We start from the raw sequence: 16,719 nt of genomic DNA on the forward strand, positions 1-16,719 counted from the left end.
TCACTTTCATAACATGTTATTGGATATAAACTTATCTTTTTTAAAATATAAGAAAACTGGTGGCTGGGCACGGTGGCTCACACCTGTAATCCTAGTGCTTTGGGAGGCTGAGGCGGGCAGATCACTTAGGGCCAGGAGTTAGAAACCAGCTTGGCCAACACAGTGAAATCCCATCTCTACTAAAAAAAAATACAAAAAGTAGCTAGGTGTGGTGGTGCACGCCTGTAGTCCCAGGTACTGGGGAGGCTGAGGCACAAGAATCACTTGAACCCAGAAGGTGGAGGTTGCAGTGAGCCAAGATCACGCTGCTGCACTTGAGCCTGGGCTACAAAGCAAGACTCAGTCTCAAAAAAAAAAAAATTGGGGCAGGTGCTTCTTTTTGTAGTGCAGCTTCACTTTTCTTGCTGTTAAATGCATTAACTCTAGTCTAATATCAGAGACGCCAGGCTGTCTCTGGGCAGGATCATTTTTACTGGTTATGCCCTCTCCCTGTCTTCTAAATATATTTTTCTAGATGAGAATATGTAGAAGAACATCTTACGGGTCATTTTAGAAATGGCGTGACCTCACTGCCTTTGCCATGGTGACTGTCCTCAGGCCATTAGTCCTCAGGCCCTTAGTCCATGCTAACTTATCGTTTTGTTTATCTTTGTGTGTCCTGTCTGCCTACTAGGTTGCAAGTCCCAGGGGAGCAAAAAAAATGAACTGTGTACAGAAGCTCTTTGGGGGCAGCTTGGGATGTGTGTTGCTGACTGTAGAGTCGGGCTGGGAGAGAAATCTTGCAAGCTTTTGGTATATATAAGAACATCAGGTGTATGTGGTTCAAGGAGGAAGAGCTGTCTGTTTCTCCTCCACCGCCTACCACATTCCCCAGCTGCCCGGGCATGTGGGCCAGTACATACTGCTGTCCATAAGCAACATGTGAGCAGATTAGATTGGACTCTGCTCATGGTATGCCCAGCATATAAACTTAATTTAAGGGAAGATTTATTTTTTGAACCCTCAGAAAAAGTAGCTATTTTCATAGTACCATACTTTAGAGCAGTGCTTCAAATTTTAATATGCTTATAATCATCTGATGATATTGCTAAGATACAACTTCTGATTCAGTATGTCTGGGCTGGGGTCTGAGATTTTGCGCTTCTGATAAGCTCCCAAGGGATGTCAATCTTCTGGTCAGTGGACCACACCTAGTAAGAGTTTAAGGATATTCTTAAACAGAAGTATAAGAAACAACATCTGTTTCTATTTTAAAAGCTTTGACTTATCAGAGGTGGGAGAAATAACCTTTTTCTTCCTAATGGAAAGCAAAATGGTTAAAAAAGGACATGGGAAGAAGATACAGTTTTGGAGTATTTCCTGATTCCATTTTATAAAAGGTTCTTAGATTTGAATTCTAGCTTTTTTTTTTTTTGAGATGGAGTCTCACTTTGGAGTGAGTGACTGCAGTGACACCATCTTGGGTCACCACAACCTCTGCCTCCCAGGTTCAAGTGATTCTCCTGCTTCAGCCTCCTGACTAGCTGGGATTACAAGGCGTGCGCCACCATGCCCAGCTAATTTTTGTATTTTTAGTAGAGACAGGGTTTCATCATGTTGGTCAGGCTGGACTCCTGACCTCAGGTGATCCACCCACCTCAGCCTCCCAAAATGCTGGGATTACAGGCATGTGCCACCATGCCCAGCCTTTTGTTGTTGTTGTTGTTGTTAAATTTTATTTTTTTGAGATGGAGTCTCGCTCTGTCGCCCAGGCTGGAGTGCAATGGTGCGATCTCGGCTCACTGCAACCTCCTCCTCCTGGGTTCAAGCAGTTCTCCTGCCTCAGCCTCCAGAATAGCTGGGATTACAGATGCTCACCACCATGCCCAGCTAATTTTTGTATTTTTATTAGAGACAGGGTTTCACCATGTTGGCCAGGCTGGTCTCAATCTGCTGACCTCAGGTGATCCACCCACCTTGGCTTCCCAAAGTGCTGGGATTACAGGTGTGAGCCACCGCGCTGGGCCTGAATTCTAGCATTCTTGCCTGCTCTTCCCAGTTACTATTATGACAACACGTTTGAGTAAATGACATGCTAATGGAGAAGTGAATTGTTTAGCCCCTCAGCATTTCATTGATGTTTAACTTTTGAATTCTTTGGGGATCATCGGTCTTAGTCTCACACGTCTAATGTATTATTTAGGAATCTACTTATGGGACCCATATCCATGAGAAACGTGAAGAGCGAGAAGCAAGATTCTGTAACACTGTCCACGATATTGTAAACAGAGGAGGCAGGGGTCTCATTCCTGTCTTTGCTCTTGGAAGGGCACAGGAGCTGCTCTTGATTCTGGGTATGCCATTTCCTTTCTATTTAGGAGATGATCAAAATCTTGTCATTTTTATCAAGATAATAATGTGGTCTTGGATGAGTCATTCCACTGTTCTGGACTCCAGTTTTCTTCATTTAAAAATAGAGATTTGGGGCCGGGAGCAGTGGCTCACGCCTGTAATCCCAGCACTTTGGGAGGCTGAGGTGGGTAGATCACGAGATCAGGAGTTCAAGGCCAGCCTGACCAAGATGGTGAAACCCCGTCTCTACTGAAAATACAAAAAATTAGCTGGGCGTGGTGGCGGGCGCCTGTAGTCCCAGCTACTCTGGAGGCTGAGGCAGGAGAATGGTGTGAACCCAGGAGGCGGAGCTTGCAGTGAGCCGAGATGGCGCCACTGTGCTCTAGCCTGGGCAACAGAGCGAGACTCCGTCTCAAAAAAAAAAGTAATAAAATAGTAATAATAATAATAATAATAATAAGAGATTTGGATCTAGGAATAGCCCGGGAAAACAGCAACTCTCATGCACTGCTGTTGGGAATGTGAACTGGCGTCCCCTTCCGGTTGCCATCAGAAGTCTTAAAATATATGTACCCTTTGGCCAGCAGTTCCGCTTCTGGGAAGTAAATGAGATGTACAGAAAATTTTGTCAAGAAAGGTATTCATCATTTTAGTATTTTCAAAGAAATATGTCAGTAAATATAACATTGTAGGAAAAAATTGTGTTGCAGATGAGTAATTACATACTTTCACATAATATATTAAGCCAACCAAAAAAGTAGAGTTCAAAACCATATGTACTCTGGACCGGGCATGGTGGCTCACACCTATAATCCTAGTACTTAGGGATGCTGAGGTGGGCAGATGACTTGAGGCCAGGAGTTCAAGACCAGCCTGGCCATCATGGTGAAACCTTGTCTGTACCAAAAATAGAAAAATGAGCCAGAGTAGTGGCGCACACCTGTAGTCCCAGCTTTTCTGGAGGCTGAGGCATGAGAATTGCTTGAGCCTGGGAGGCAGAGGTTGCAGTGAGCTGAGATTGCACCACTGCACTCCAGCCTGGGTGACACAGTGAGACTCTGTCTCAAAAAAAAACAAAAAACAACAAAAAAGCTATATGTACTCTGATCCTAGTTAAGTAAAAAATGCACACACAAATGACCGAAAAGCTACTAAATCTGGATAGTGAGAATATGGATGATATTTTGTGTTTTCTGCTTTTCTCCATTTTACAAGTACTTCAGTGAACATGTATAACTTTTTGTAATAAGAGGAACAATGGTTGTTACTTTTTAGCATACATTTGTACTTCATGATCCCTTCTACCTCACATTCTGTGATTCTATTTGGGAAAAGCACTCTTATTAAAGAATAAAAGAAGGTGCTTTACAGCCAGGCATAGCGGCTCACGCCTGTAATCCCTAATTCCAGCACCTTGAGAGGCTAAGGGCAGAAGATCACTTGAGCCCAGGAATTTAAGACCAGCCTGGGCAACAAGGCAAGACCCTGTCTCTACAAAAAATACAAAGAATTAGCTGGATGTGGTGGTGCACGCCTGTTGTCCCAGCTACCTGGGAGGCTGAGGTGGGAGGACCACTTGAGCCGGGGAGGCAGAGGTTGCAGTGAGCCGAGATTGTGCCACTGCACTCCAGCCTGGGCGACAGAATGAGACCCTGTCTCAAAAAAAAGCAAATAATAAAATGCGTGCTTTGCATGTGTGTCACCTCTGTGTGAAACACTAGAAACACTTGCATCTTAGCTCTTCCTCTGTTCTGCCATCTTGGTGAGGAGAAAAAATAGTACCCCTGTCACACTGAAAAGGAAAACAGAAGGAAAGTTGGAAGAAATGACTCCAGATGAAAAGCAAATCTGTAACATATAGGACTTCTAGAAGCTGAATTTCCCAAATCCGAATCTAATTCAGTCTTTTGATCTTGATTGGTCCTCCTTCCTAACTGCAAGTCAAATTCATCCTTAGAAGTCTTTTTTTTTTTTTTTTTTTTTTTTGAGACAGAGTCTCGCTGTCGCCCAGGCTGGAGTGCAGTGGCACGATCTCGGCTCACTGCAGGCTCCGCCTCCCGGGGTTCACGCCATTCTCCTGCCTCAGCCTCCGGAGTAGCTGGGACTACAGGCGCCCGCCACCACGCCCGGCTAATTTTTTGTATTTTTAGTAGATATGGGGTTTCACCGTGTTAGCCAGGATGGTCTCGATCTCCTGACCTCGTGATCTGCCCGCCTCGGCCTCCCAAAGTGCTGGGATTACGGGCGTGAGCCACTGCGCCCGGCCAGAAGTCTTGAAATCAGTCTTCGTAACTAGTAAGATGAAGAGCAGAAAAGTTAGGAAGTTGAAACAGTGTTGCCATCATCAAATTGGGTTGCCAGATTTAGCAAATAAAACTAGAGGACAACTCATTAAATTTTAGGTTCAGATAAATAATGAATAATGTTTTAGTATAAGTGTACCAAATATTTAATATATATTCTTTTTTTTTTTTTTTTTTTTTTTTTGAGACAGTCTCACCCTGTCACCCAGGCTGGAGTGTGGTGGCGCTATCTCGGCTTGGTGCGATCTCGGCTCACCACAACCTCCGCCTCCCGGGTTCAAGCTATTCTCCTGCCTCAGCCTCCCAAGTAACTGGGATCACAGGCACACGCCACCATGCCCGGCTAATTTTTGTGTTTTTAGTAGAGACGAGGTTTCACCACATTGGCCAGGCTGGTCTCGTTAGTATATATTCTTATACTAAAAATCTTTTGTTGTTCACCTAAAATTCAAGTTTAACTGAGTATTTGATATTTTTATCTGGCAGTTCTACCATCTGCTCTTTGCAACTGGTTGCCCTTTTTCCTTAAATTCTCCCTTGTAATATAGTATAATAGAAAGGACAGCTGCTTTCAAATCTTATCTGTGTTTCAGATCAAATCTATCATATGGCTAGAGCCATATGACCTTAGGCAAATTATTTAACTTTTTTCAATATTCAAAATTTATTCATAAAAACACGCACAACAAAACAAGAAATGGTGGCGCGATTGTGGGATGTAGTCCGCTTTAGGGTATCTAAGAAATCATAAGAGTAATAAACAAATCATGAATGGGATAAACTAGAAGACAAAGCAGGAAATTTGTAATGCATGTGACAGAAAGTCTTTGTCCTCATATAGAATTATCATTGATACATCAAATGGAAGAATAACATTCACACAATATTCAGCCTTTTTTTTTTACCCTTAGTTTGCTAGTTAAGATGGTGATTAAGTCTTTGTAAGTTGTTTTGAAAATTAGAAATTATAGATGTAAATTGGTGAAACCCTGTCTCTACTAAAAATACAAAAAATTAGCTGGGCGTGGTGGCAGGCACCTGTAGTCCCAGCTACTCGGGAGGCTGAGGCAGGAGAATGGTGTGTGTGAACCCAGGAGGCGGAACTTGCAGTGAGCGGAGATCGTGCCACTGCACTCCAGCCTGGGCGACAGAGTGAGACTCCGTCTCAAAAAAAAAAAAAAGAAATTATAGATGTAAATTATATTATAGGCATATAATACATTTTCAAACTGCAGAGGCACCTATTAGAATAAAGCGTGTCGCCATACTACCCTGATAAAATTTTGGGATTTAATGAGGGCCTTTCCCTTAACGTAAGTCTTTTGACGGCATATTACCCACTGCTTTCTTTAATTATCAGAAACTGGTTAGTAGGTTTTTAAAAATACAAGCATGGCTGAGTGTGGTGACTCGTGCCTGTAATCCCAGCACTTTGGGAGGCTGGGCAGGAGGATCACTTAAGTCCAGAGTTTGAGACCAGCCTGGGCAACACAATGAGACCCAGTCTCGAAAAAAAAAAAAAAAAAAAAATTAGCCGAGTGTGGTAGCACACTCCTGTAGTCACAGCTACTCAGAAGGCTGAGGTGGAAGGATCACTTGAACCTAAGAGGTTGACGCTGCCCTAAGCCATGATCACACCACTACCCTCAAGACTAGTCGACAGCCTGGGTGTAAAACACAAACAAAAACAAAAAAAACAATAATAGCGTAATATGACTATACTTTTTCTTTAAGTGTTCAAAATCGGTTAACTCTTGGCAATTCTCTTTTGTAATTAGCACTCAATAAATCTGTTTGAAATATTAATAATACATTTTTAAAACCATCACAGAGTTTTTTCTAATACATTTTTCTAATACATTTAAATAAAAATGTATTATTTAGTGTCTCATTATGGTAAGAAGTTATAGACTTCAGTGTAAACTTATACTGAGTCATGTTTAAAAGCCTCCACATCTTTGGACTATGATCATAGCATTCTTTTTAGGTCATACACTATGTAGAAATAAGTTTGGGTTTTGTAAATTTAAGTTAGTTACAACCAGGATAATTTTGCTTAAACTCTTTAAAATATAGTTGTGTGCTTTATTTCTTGGTTGTGTGTGTATTATTTCTTGTTTCTATGTGTATCATTTATTATTTGAACTATTTACACCATCTAACAAAGTGATGTTTCTTACAAAATCTCTCTAGATGAGTACTGGCAGAATCACCCAGAACTACATGACATTCCAATATACTATGCATCATCTTTGGCCAAGAAGTGTATGGCAGTGTACCAGACATATGTAAATGCCATGAATGACAAAATCCGCAAACAGATCAACATCAATAATCCCTTTGTTTTCAAACACATTAGTAACCTCAAGGTGAGTGCTTGTGGAAGAAAGACAAGGATGGATAAAACCAAAGCAGTCATTAGTAGTAGGAGGTACGAGGCCTTGACTGATGGCTCACGGCTGTCATTTTAGCACTTTGGGAGTCCCGGGAAGGACGATCACTAGAGCTCAGGAGTTTGAGACCGGCCTGGGCAAGATAGTGAGACCCTGTCTCTATCAAAATAAAATAAAAATCGTAGGCCGTGCATGTCAGTGACTCTGGCTGAATTCCTCTTGCTGGAGTCTTACTTCTTCTCTAGCAGGTGTCGTTTTTCTGCAGGAAATCAAAACTTCAGCAGCTGACATTCTTTTTCTGCTTCAACAGATTTTGCCACTTGCCTCAAGTAGCCATGCGTTCTCAGTATTTATAATACTTACCTCTTTTGCCGTAGGAATAAAAAGTTCTGAAGAGAAAAGTATCTTGTATTATGTATTTAAGTTTCTCTTCTCTCTCAAACCAAATCATCTTTTTGATTAGTGCTGCAAATTCTATATATGAAAATTTTTATATACTTTTCTGGAAGCATTCAATAAAATCTGATTTTATTTAATTTAAAAAATACTGTTTAACTCAATTGATGCTTGAATCATAATAAAATAATTGATAATCCGACATAATTTAAAAGTGGTCTTCCGGTTGTAAATTGGCTTTGTTCATAAAGTATATATTTTAAGTTAACTGCTTAAGGATTATAGACAAGTTCTCCCTGGAACAATGTTAAACCTTTTGATTTCCAGGCCAGCTCAAAATATTCATGGAGCATGCAAAGCCATTGTGAGTCTTTGGGAATATTTTTTCAGAGTTGTGTCTTGGGTAGATCAAGACCCATTTGACTCTTCCTTTTACTTTTCTGCCGGCCTGCTAGGCGCTGAAGATGGTCCTGATGGTTCTGATGGCCCTCTAGCTACCAATAGAAGGTTTTGAAGATCGGGGTGAACTTACCGCTTTTTATTACTTGGTTTTTCTACCATTCCTAGCCTAAACTAGTTAGGAATTCGGCAACTGAACTTAAAATGTTTACAGATCTTGTGACGGCCCTTTCAGTGGTGTGATTAATCTCTTAGCCTTTTGTTATTCTTTAAAAAGAAAGAATGCTTTGTCAGCAGCTGGTAGCTAACATACTTTTCCCATTCTGTTTTCTCTTAGAGCATGGATCATTTTGATGACATTGGTCCCAGTGTTGTAATGGCCTCCCCAGGCATGATGCAAAGTGGCTTATCCAGAGAGTTATTTGAAAGCTGGTGTACTGATAAGAGGAACGGTGTCATTATAGCAGGATACTGTGTAGAAGGGACACTTGCCAAGGTCAGTTATAGTCATAGGCTATTGTGTTATTCCTAATCAGAATTACGGAGGTGGCAGGGTCCTCACAGGTTTTTGCACTGAAGTAGTTCTTTAAATAATACAAGTTTTGATTTTTAAAAATGAGGATGAGAATAGGTAGCTAGAGATGTGCGTGGGATGTGGAATTATGCAGACACTGAATGGCATAATGAGGTCCCAGGTGATTGATGTACGCATTAAAGTTTGTGAAGTGCTCATCTGGTTGCAAGTAGAGAAGAATGGACAGGAACCTGTTTGAGACAAACACGTGAATACCCTCCCTCCTCTCATGAAGAGGTGTACTAATACATATGATCTTAAAAAGCTGTAGAATGTGTTTGGGTTGACCACCTTCTACTGTAATGAAACATTGATTTTCAGCTCTTAGGGATGTAGAAATTGTAGAAAATATATGCAGAACTTGAGAGGCTGTTTCTGAGCATCCAGGCATCACATTCTCATCCTCTTATTTTTAAAAACATGATATGATTCTTTATTTTGATAATCTTTATTACTTTACCTTATTCTATAAAGTTCTTTACTGACAATGTTGTATTTAAAATAGATTTCCAGGCTGGGTGCAGTGGCTCACACCTATAATCCCAGTACTTTGGGAGGCTAAGGCAGGCAGATCACCTGAGGTCAGGAGTTCGAGACCAGCCTGGCCAACATGGTGAAACCCTGTGTCTACTAAAAATACAAAAAATTAGCCGGGCCTGGTGGCGTGTGCCTGTAATCCCAGCTACTCGGGAGGCTGAGGCAGGGAGAATTGCTTGAAACTGGAGGCAGAGGTTGCAGTGAGCCAAGATTGGCGCCACTGCACTCCAACCTGGATGACAGAGCAAGACTCCATCTCCCAAAAAATGAAATAAAATAAAAATAGATTTCCAGTCCTGGCACGGTGGCTTACACCTGTAATCCTAGCACTTTGGGAGGCCATGGCAGGTGGATTACTTGAGCTCAGGAGTTCGAGACCAGCTTGGGCAACATGGAGAAATCCCATCTCTACAAAAAATACAAAAATTAGCCAGGCATGGTAGCATGTGCCTGTAGTCCTAGCTAGTTGGGAGACTGAGGCAGGAGGATTGCTTGAACCCAGGAGGTTGAGGCTGCAGTGAGCTGAGATCGCACACTGCATGTCAGCCTGGGTGACAAAGTGAGACCCTATTTGAAGAAACAAAGATTTTCAGAATAGAAATACATCCACATATCTGGGAAATGACTTTGGAGAGCACAAGAATAGTTGGGAATACAGGTTTGTCTTTCTAAGCATAAGAGTTATGATTCTCACTGCCAGCACTCCAGATAGATGAGTTTTAGTTAATTTGTTTACTTTTCTCATTAAATGTCTGCTTGACTGAGAACATGAGTATTTGATATTTACTGAGTCAGTTATATTAGAATGATTTTGTGCTGAAGGTCCTAAATTTAACATGAGTTTACGACTGCATGAAAAAAATGAAAATGTACCTTTACGTTTATAACTGGGTAGTTTGTTTTGTTATTTTTCTTTATTTTCCGCAGCACATCATGTCTGAACCTGAAGAAATCACTACTATGTCTGGACAGAAGTTACCACTGAAAATGTCTGTTGATTACATTTCTTTCTCAGCTCACACGGATTACCAGCAAACCAGTGAATTTATTCGTGCTTTGAAACCGCCTCATGTGGTTAGTCTATGAATTTGATTTATTGTATTAAAGGGAAAAAAAGTGCATACCCAGGAAACTGTGCAGCAGGCATTTCACAAAGCAAGCATCATCACCTGCTAATGCGACACCCCCTGAGCAGAGCCTTTCACATGCGCTCGGATTTGGCCTTTACAACTCCCGTTTGATTTCAGCAAGCTGCACCCTTTCTCCATAACTGACTCTTACTCAGACCTACCAACCCTAATCCTAATGTTTTTCTATTATTTTCTGCTGCCTCTCCAATAATTTAAGAGCCAGGCTTGGAGTTTGACTGCTCATTTGGAATGCCAGCTCCATCTCTTACTTACTGTGTAACCCTTGGCAAGTTACTTAACCTCTCTGTACCTCATTTGTAAATAGGAATAATAATAGCTCATAAGGTTATTGTAAGGACGAAGTGAGAGAACATATCTAAAGCACTTAATATGGTGCCTGGCACATAGTAAATGCTTACTAATAAGAAATAGTACAAAGATCATTTGGAGAGAGGAGAAAGACAAGTCACACAGTAGTATAAGTTTAATATTAAAATAGATATGAAATATACTATATAGCATGGCTGGGTGCGGTGGCTCACATCTGTAATCCCAGCACTTTGGGAGGCTGAGGCGGGCGGATCACGGGGTCAGGAGATCGAGACCATCCTGGCTAACATGGTGAAACACCATCTCTACTGAAAATACAAAAATTAGCCGGGCGTGGCGGCAGGCACCTGTAGTCCCAGCTACTTGGGAGGCTGAGGCAGGAGAATGGCATGAACCCGGGAGGCAGAGCTTGCAGTGAGCCGAGATCATGCCACTGCACTCTAGTCTGGGCGACAGAACAAGACTCTGTCTCAAAAAAAAAAGAAAAAAAAAGAAATATACTATATAGCTCCTTATTCGTATATGACTTATTTATTTATTTATTTATTTTTGAGACGGGAGTCTCGCTCTGTCGCCCAGGCTGGAGTGCAGTGGCGCGATCTCAGCTTGCTGCAGCCTCTATCTCCCTGACTCAAGCAATTCCCCTACCTCAGCCTCCCGAGTAACTGGGATTACAGGCACACGTCACGACACCTGGCTAATTTTTTTGTATTTTTAGTAAAAGGGTTTCAGCATGTTTGCCAGACTGGTCTCGAACTCCTGACCTCAGGCAATCCGCCTGCCTTGGCTCCCAAAGTGCTGGGATTACAGGCATGAGCCACTGCGCCTGGCTGATTTTATATATATATATATATATATATATATAAATTTTTTTTTTTTTGAGGCGGAGTCTCGCTCTGTCACCCAGACTGACTGCAACCTCCGCCTCCCAGGTTCAAGCAGCTCTCTGCCTCTGCCTCCTGAGTAGCTGGGATTACAGGTGCCCACCATCACGCCCGGCTAATTTTTGTATTTTTAGTAGAGATGGGGTTTCACCATCTTGGCCAGGCTGGTCTTGAACTCCTGACCTCGTGATACACCCGCCTCGGCTTCCCAAAGTGTTGGGATTACAGGCGTGAGCCACTGCACCCGGCCGACTTACTTATATTTTTAAGTATGATGTAACTTATTAAAAATAAGTTAGATATTTTGATGGAATTGGAAAGGAGGGGTAAGCTGAAAAAAGTGTGTATTTTCCGTTAGAAGAACACTAATGAAGCATGTGTTCATAGAAAAATAGATGAAGTGCCCTTTCCGAATGTATTGGAAAGCAGAAGAAATGGCCTTTTGTTAGTTTTGTTTGTTTGCTTGTTGTTTTTTGTTTTTTTTGGATGGAGTCTTGCTCTGTTGCCTAGGCTGGAGTGCAATGGCGCCAATCTCGGCTCACTGCAGCCTCTGCCTCCGGGTTCAAGCGATTCTCCTGCCTCAGCCTTCCGGGTAGCTGCGATTACAGGCAGATGCCACCACGCCCAGCTAATTTTTGTATTTTTAGTAGAGACAGGGTTTTATCATGTTGGCCAGGCTGGTCTCAAACTCCTGACTTCAGGTGATCCGCCCGCCTCGGCCTCCCAAAGTGCTGGGATTACAGGCATGAGCCACTGCACCTGGCCTTGCTTGTTGTTTTTTAAATACATTTTACTGTGGTAAAATATCTAACATAAAATTTGCAGTTTTAACCATTTTTAAGTGTACAAACCAGTGGCATTAATTATATTCACGGTGTTGTACAACCATCACCACTGTCTATTTTCACAGCTTTTTATCACTCCAAGCAGAAACTGTACCATTACACAGTAACTCCCCATTCCCTTCCCCTGACCCTGGTAATCTCGAATCTACTTTCTGTTTCTATGAATTTGACTATTCCAGGTATTTCGTATAAGAGGAATCATAATGCCTACGATGTTTTCAGGGTTCCTCGTGTTGTGGCACGTATCAGCACTTCATGCCGAAGTCATGGTCCATTGTATGTAGACCACATATTGTTTATCCATTCACCTGTGGGTGGACACTTGGGTTGTGTCACTTTTCAGCGAATGTGAAGTGGTATCTTGTTGTGGTTTTGATTTTCATTTCTCTGATGACTAATGATGTTGAGCACCTTTTCATGCGGTCTTTTGTTTGTTTTTGAGTTCTTTCTAGCATGATAGGCCTCACAGGTATTTGCCACTGGCCCTTAATGAGCAGATTATTTGGTTGACACAAATCACTCTCCTGTCCATAGCATCACGGTGTGTAGGGTTTAGTCACAGAGTAGGCTCCTCCCAGGTGTTCCTTATTGTATGTGTGCATGAACATTCCCCCAGATTTCCAAGCCAGGGAGGAAAAGCCGTATTGCTCTTTCTGTGTGGTGTCACCACCTCATCCTCAGCCCCATTTCATCCTGTCACTCTCCTGGTTCTACTTCTGCTGACAGTTTAAGTTCCTGGGTTGAACTTCATGGTCATTTTCCTGTAGTAACCAGCTCCAGCAAAAGTATAGCTGCAGGATAAAATTGCAATACTAGTAGGGTTGGTGTTAGTAATTAATACTAGCTAACATTGATTATTTACCATGTGCCAGGCACTGTACATGTGTTTTATATGAACTGACTTGCTTAATCTTCATGACTGACAGCTGTTCTGCAGATGAGACAACTGAGGTGTGAAATCACTTGGTCAAGGTTACACAGCTAATAAGCAGCAGCACCAGGATTCTGCTCAGGCAGCCAGGCCCAGGCCCTTCTCCACCAAACAGTAAGCCCCTGCCACATGCTGGTGCTGGCCATGCCCAGCCACAAGCCATCTACCACGTGTGAGAGTCTAAGAACAATCTATCTTGGCCGGGTGCAGTGGCTCAGTCCTGCAATCCCAGCACTTTGGGAGGCCGAGGTGGGTGGATCACTTGAGGCCAGGAGTTCAAGACCAGCCTGGCCAACACGGTGAAACTCCATCTGTACTAAAAGTATAAAAATTAGATAGGTGGTGGTTCACACCTGTAATCCCAGCTACTTGGAGGCTGAGGCACGAGAATCCTTTGAACGCTGGAGGCAGAGGCTGCAGTGAGCCAAGATCGTGACACTGCACTCCAGCCTGGGCAGCAGAGTAAGACTGTCTTAAACCAACAAAAAAATAACAATCTATCTTGTAAGACAGAATTTACAAAAGTGAATGGAAAGGGACTGGTAGCTAATGCTGCTGTTGCAAATACCCTCTAAAATATTCCATTTGGGGCTGGGCACAGTGGCTCATGCCTGTAATCGCACCACTATGCAAGGCTGAGATTGGAGGACTGCCCAGAAGTTTGAGACCAGCCTAGACAACATAGTGAGACCTTGTCTCTACAAGAATAAAATAAAACTAGCCAAGCATGGTGGCCCATGCCTGTAGTCCCAGCCACCTGGGTGGCTAAGGTGGGAGGATTGCATAAGCCTGGGAGATTGAGGCCACAGTGAGCCAAGATTATGCCACTGCACTCCACCCTGGGAAAGAGAGCAAGACTCTGTCTTTAAATAAAGAAATATATAAAGTAATAAAATGTTCCATTTGGTTCTGAAATATTTTATTAGGATAGGCACAGTGGCTCACGCCTATAATCCTAGCACTTTGGGAGGCCAAGGTGGGCAGATCACTTGAGCCCAGGAGTTCAAGACCACCTTGGGCAATATGCAAGACCCTGTCTCTACAAAAAATACAAATATTAACCGGGCATGGTGGTGGCCTGTGCATGTGGTCCTGGCTACGTGGGAGGCTGAGCCAGGAGGACTGTTGATCCCTGGAGGTTGAGGCTGTAGTGAGCCATGATCACACCACTGCACTCCAGCATAGACAACAGAGTGAGAGCCTATCTCCAAAAATAAATAAATATATGAGGTAGGCCAGGCACGGTGGCTCACACCTGTAATCCCAGAACTTTGGGAGGCTGAGGCAGGCAGATCACAAAGTCAAGATTTCGAGACCAGCCTGACCAACATGGTAAAACCCCGTCTCTACTAAAAATATAAAAATTAGCCAGGCATGGTGTCGTGCACCTATAGTGCCAGCAACTCGGGAGGCTCAGGCAGGAGAATCACTTGAACTCAGGAGGTAGGGGCTGCAGTGAGCTGAGATCACGCCACTACTACACTCCAGCCTGGGCAACAGAGCAAGACTCCATCTCACAAAAAGAAAAAAAAGAAGTATGGGTGTTTTCTAAGACAGTAGGGTAGCAATAGTTTTGTACAAGAGTCATAGGCATTGAAAACTAGAAGAGACTACAGAAGTCAGCCCTTTACCACTGTGAACATAGAAGCAGTGAAACATGGAAAAGGCGTGTATCTCATGAGTGGCAAAGACTGGAGTAGAAAAGAAGTTTCTTTACTCTGTTCAAATAGTACCACATAAGGATCTTTTAAAACCAAACAGAATGAATACGTGTATACAAGTTGAATCGGCTGGAAGTCCTTAAAAGTAGTAAAGTTTCATAACTTCCAAGTATGTCTCTATTTCATATATTTAATTCAGCTAAGGACCATGATTAATCTGAATTATGTTTCCCTATATTTTAACATTTATTCTATGTAGATTTTAGTCCATGGAGAACAGAACGAAATGGCCAGATTGAAAGCAGCACTGATTCGAGAATATGAAGATAATGATGAAGTTCACATAGAGGTTCATAATCCTCGGAATACAGAAGCAGTGACCTTAAACTTCAGAGGAGAAAAACTAGCCAAGGTAAAAGGTTATGGTTCCTGTCTATCCGATCCATGTTTTTTCTTCAGGAAAGACCGTACTTCTTAAGAAAATAGATCTTTAGTCAAAAGAATATGCTTATTTCTGTCTACTTGTTATACTACAGGAATTTTATCCTTATCCTTTTGGCTTCTTTTGGTTCTGTCCATTCATTTCTTCAGGTGGAAAATGTTCAGCTAGATTAGATTTTTTTTTTTTTTTTTTTTGTGAGATGGAGTCTCGCTCTGTCACCAGGCTGGAGTGCAATGGTGCAATCTCAGCTCACTGCAACCTCCGCCTCCTGGGTTCCAGCGATTCTCCTGCCTCAGCCTCCTGAGTAGCTGGGATTACAGGCGCCTGCCACCATGCCCAGCTAATGTTTGCATCTTTAGTAGAGATGGGGTTTCACCAAGTTGGCCAGGATGGTCTTGATCTGTTGACCTCGTGATCCACCCACCTCGGCCTCCCAAAGTGCTGGGATTACAGGCATGAGCCACCGTGCCCAGCCTAGATTAGATCTTAATGCAGCTGAATCTCATAGCTCTTTAATCCATATCCCCACTTGCTTTTCCTACCCACATCTGAGAGTAAAGAACTGTTTGTTGCTGTTTGTTACTGTAGCCAGTATAGCCTTGTGTCCACCTCTTGTCATTCTCCCTGAGAATCTAAAGATAGGCTCATATCTCTAAACATGTATGTTTGTGTAGATATGATGGAATATATGAAACATTTTCTTTTTAAAAATTAATCGGCCAGACACAGTGGTTCCCGCCTGTAATCCCAGCACTTTGGGAGGCCAAGGCGTGTGGATCACTTGAGGTCAGGAGTTGGAGACCAACCTGGCCACCATGGTAAAACCCTGGCTCTACTAAAAAAAAAAAAAAAAAAAAAAAAAAAAAAAAAATTAAAAAAAATTAGCTGGGTGTGGTTGCAGGTGCCTGTAATCTCAGCTACTTGGGAGGTTGAGGCGGGAGAATCCCTTGAACCCAGGAGATGGAGGTTGCAGTGAGCCGAGATCGAACCTGAGAGATGGAGGTTGCGGGGTGAGCTGTGATCACACCACTGCACTCCAGCCTGAGTGACAGTGAGACTGTCTCAAAACAAACAAACAAACAAAAAAGAAGTAATCAAGGCTGGGCACGGTGGCTCACTCCTGTAATCCCAGGACTTTGGGAGGCCGAGTCAGGGGAATCGCTTTAGCTCAGGAGTTCAAGACCAGCCTGGGCAACGTGGTGAAACCCAGTCTCTACGAAAAATACAAAAATTAGCTGGGTGCAGTGGCATGCTCCTGTAGTCCCAACTACCTGGGAGGCTGAGGTGGGAGGATGGTTTGAGCTCAAGAGGTTGAGGCTACAGTGGGCCATTGTCCTGTCACTGCACTCCAGCCTGGGTGACAGAGCAAGACCTTGTCAAAAAAATAAAAAAAGAATTAATCATTTTTGAGAGTGAAATGTAACATTTTCAGAATTTAAAGTTGAAATAGTTAAGGAAAGCCTGAGCTGGCTTTTTAGAGGGATGCTGTCAGAAGTCTGCATCTTTACTTCTGTTGATCACAACTCGTTTAGAAATACTTCTAAGAGAAACTTTTTAAAAATT

The 16,719-nt window shown here is 42.6% G+C and overlaps 1 protein-coding gene across 4 annotated transcripts in view; it reads left to right on the plus strand.

The window, feature by feature from the left end:
- Positions 1-16,719, plus strand: part of CPSF3 (cleavage and polyadenylation specific factor 3) — a 50,243-nt gene that overhangs the window by 10,368 nt on the left and 23,156 nt on the right. For all 4 annotated transcript variants that reach the window (XM_032172169.2, XM_032172171.2, XM_032172172.2 and 1 more), the window contains 5 exons: positions 2,183-2,333; positions 6,828-7,003; positions 8,160-8,318; positions 9,861-10,007; positions 14,974-15,126. In XM_032172169.2, coding sequence (XP_032028060.1) covers positions 2,183-2,333; positions 6,828-7,003; positions 8,160-8,318; positions 9,861-10,007; positions 14,974-15,126 — 786 coding nt within the window. The remainder of the gene's footprint in view (positions 1-2,182; positions 2,334-6,827; positions 7,004-8,159; positions 8,319-9,860; positions 10,008-14,973; positions 15,127-16,719) is intronic.

Source organism: Hylobates moloch, unplaced genomic scaffold, assembly GCF_009828535.3.
Source record: "Hylobates moloch isolate HMO894 unplaced genomic scaffold, HMol_V3 SCAFFOLD_13, whole genome shotgun sequence".
Classification (NCBI taxonomy): Eukaryota; Metazoa; Chordata; class Mammalia; order Primates; family Hylobatidae; genus Hylobates; species Hylobates moloch.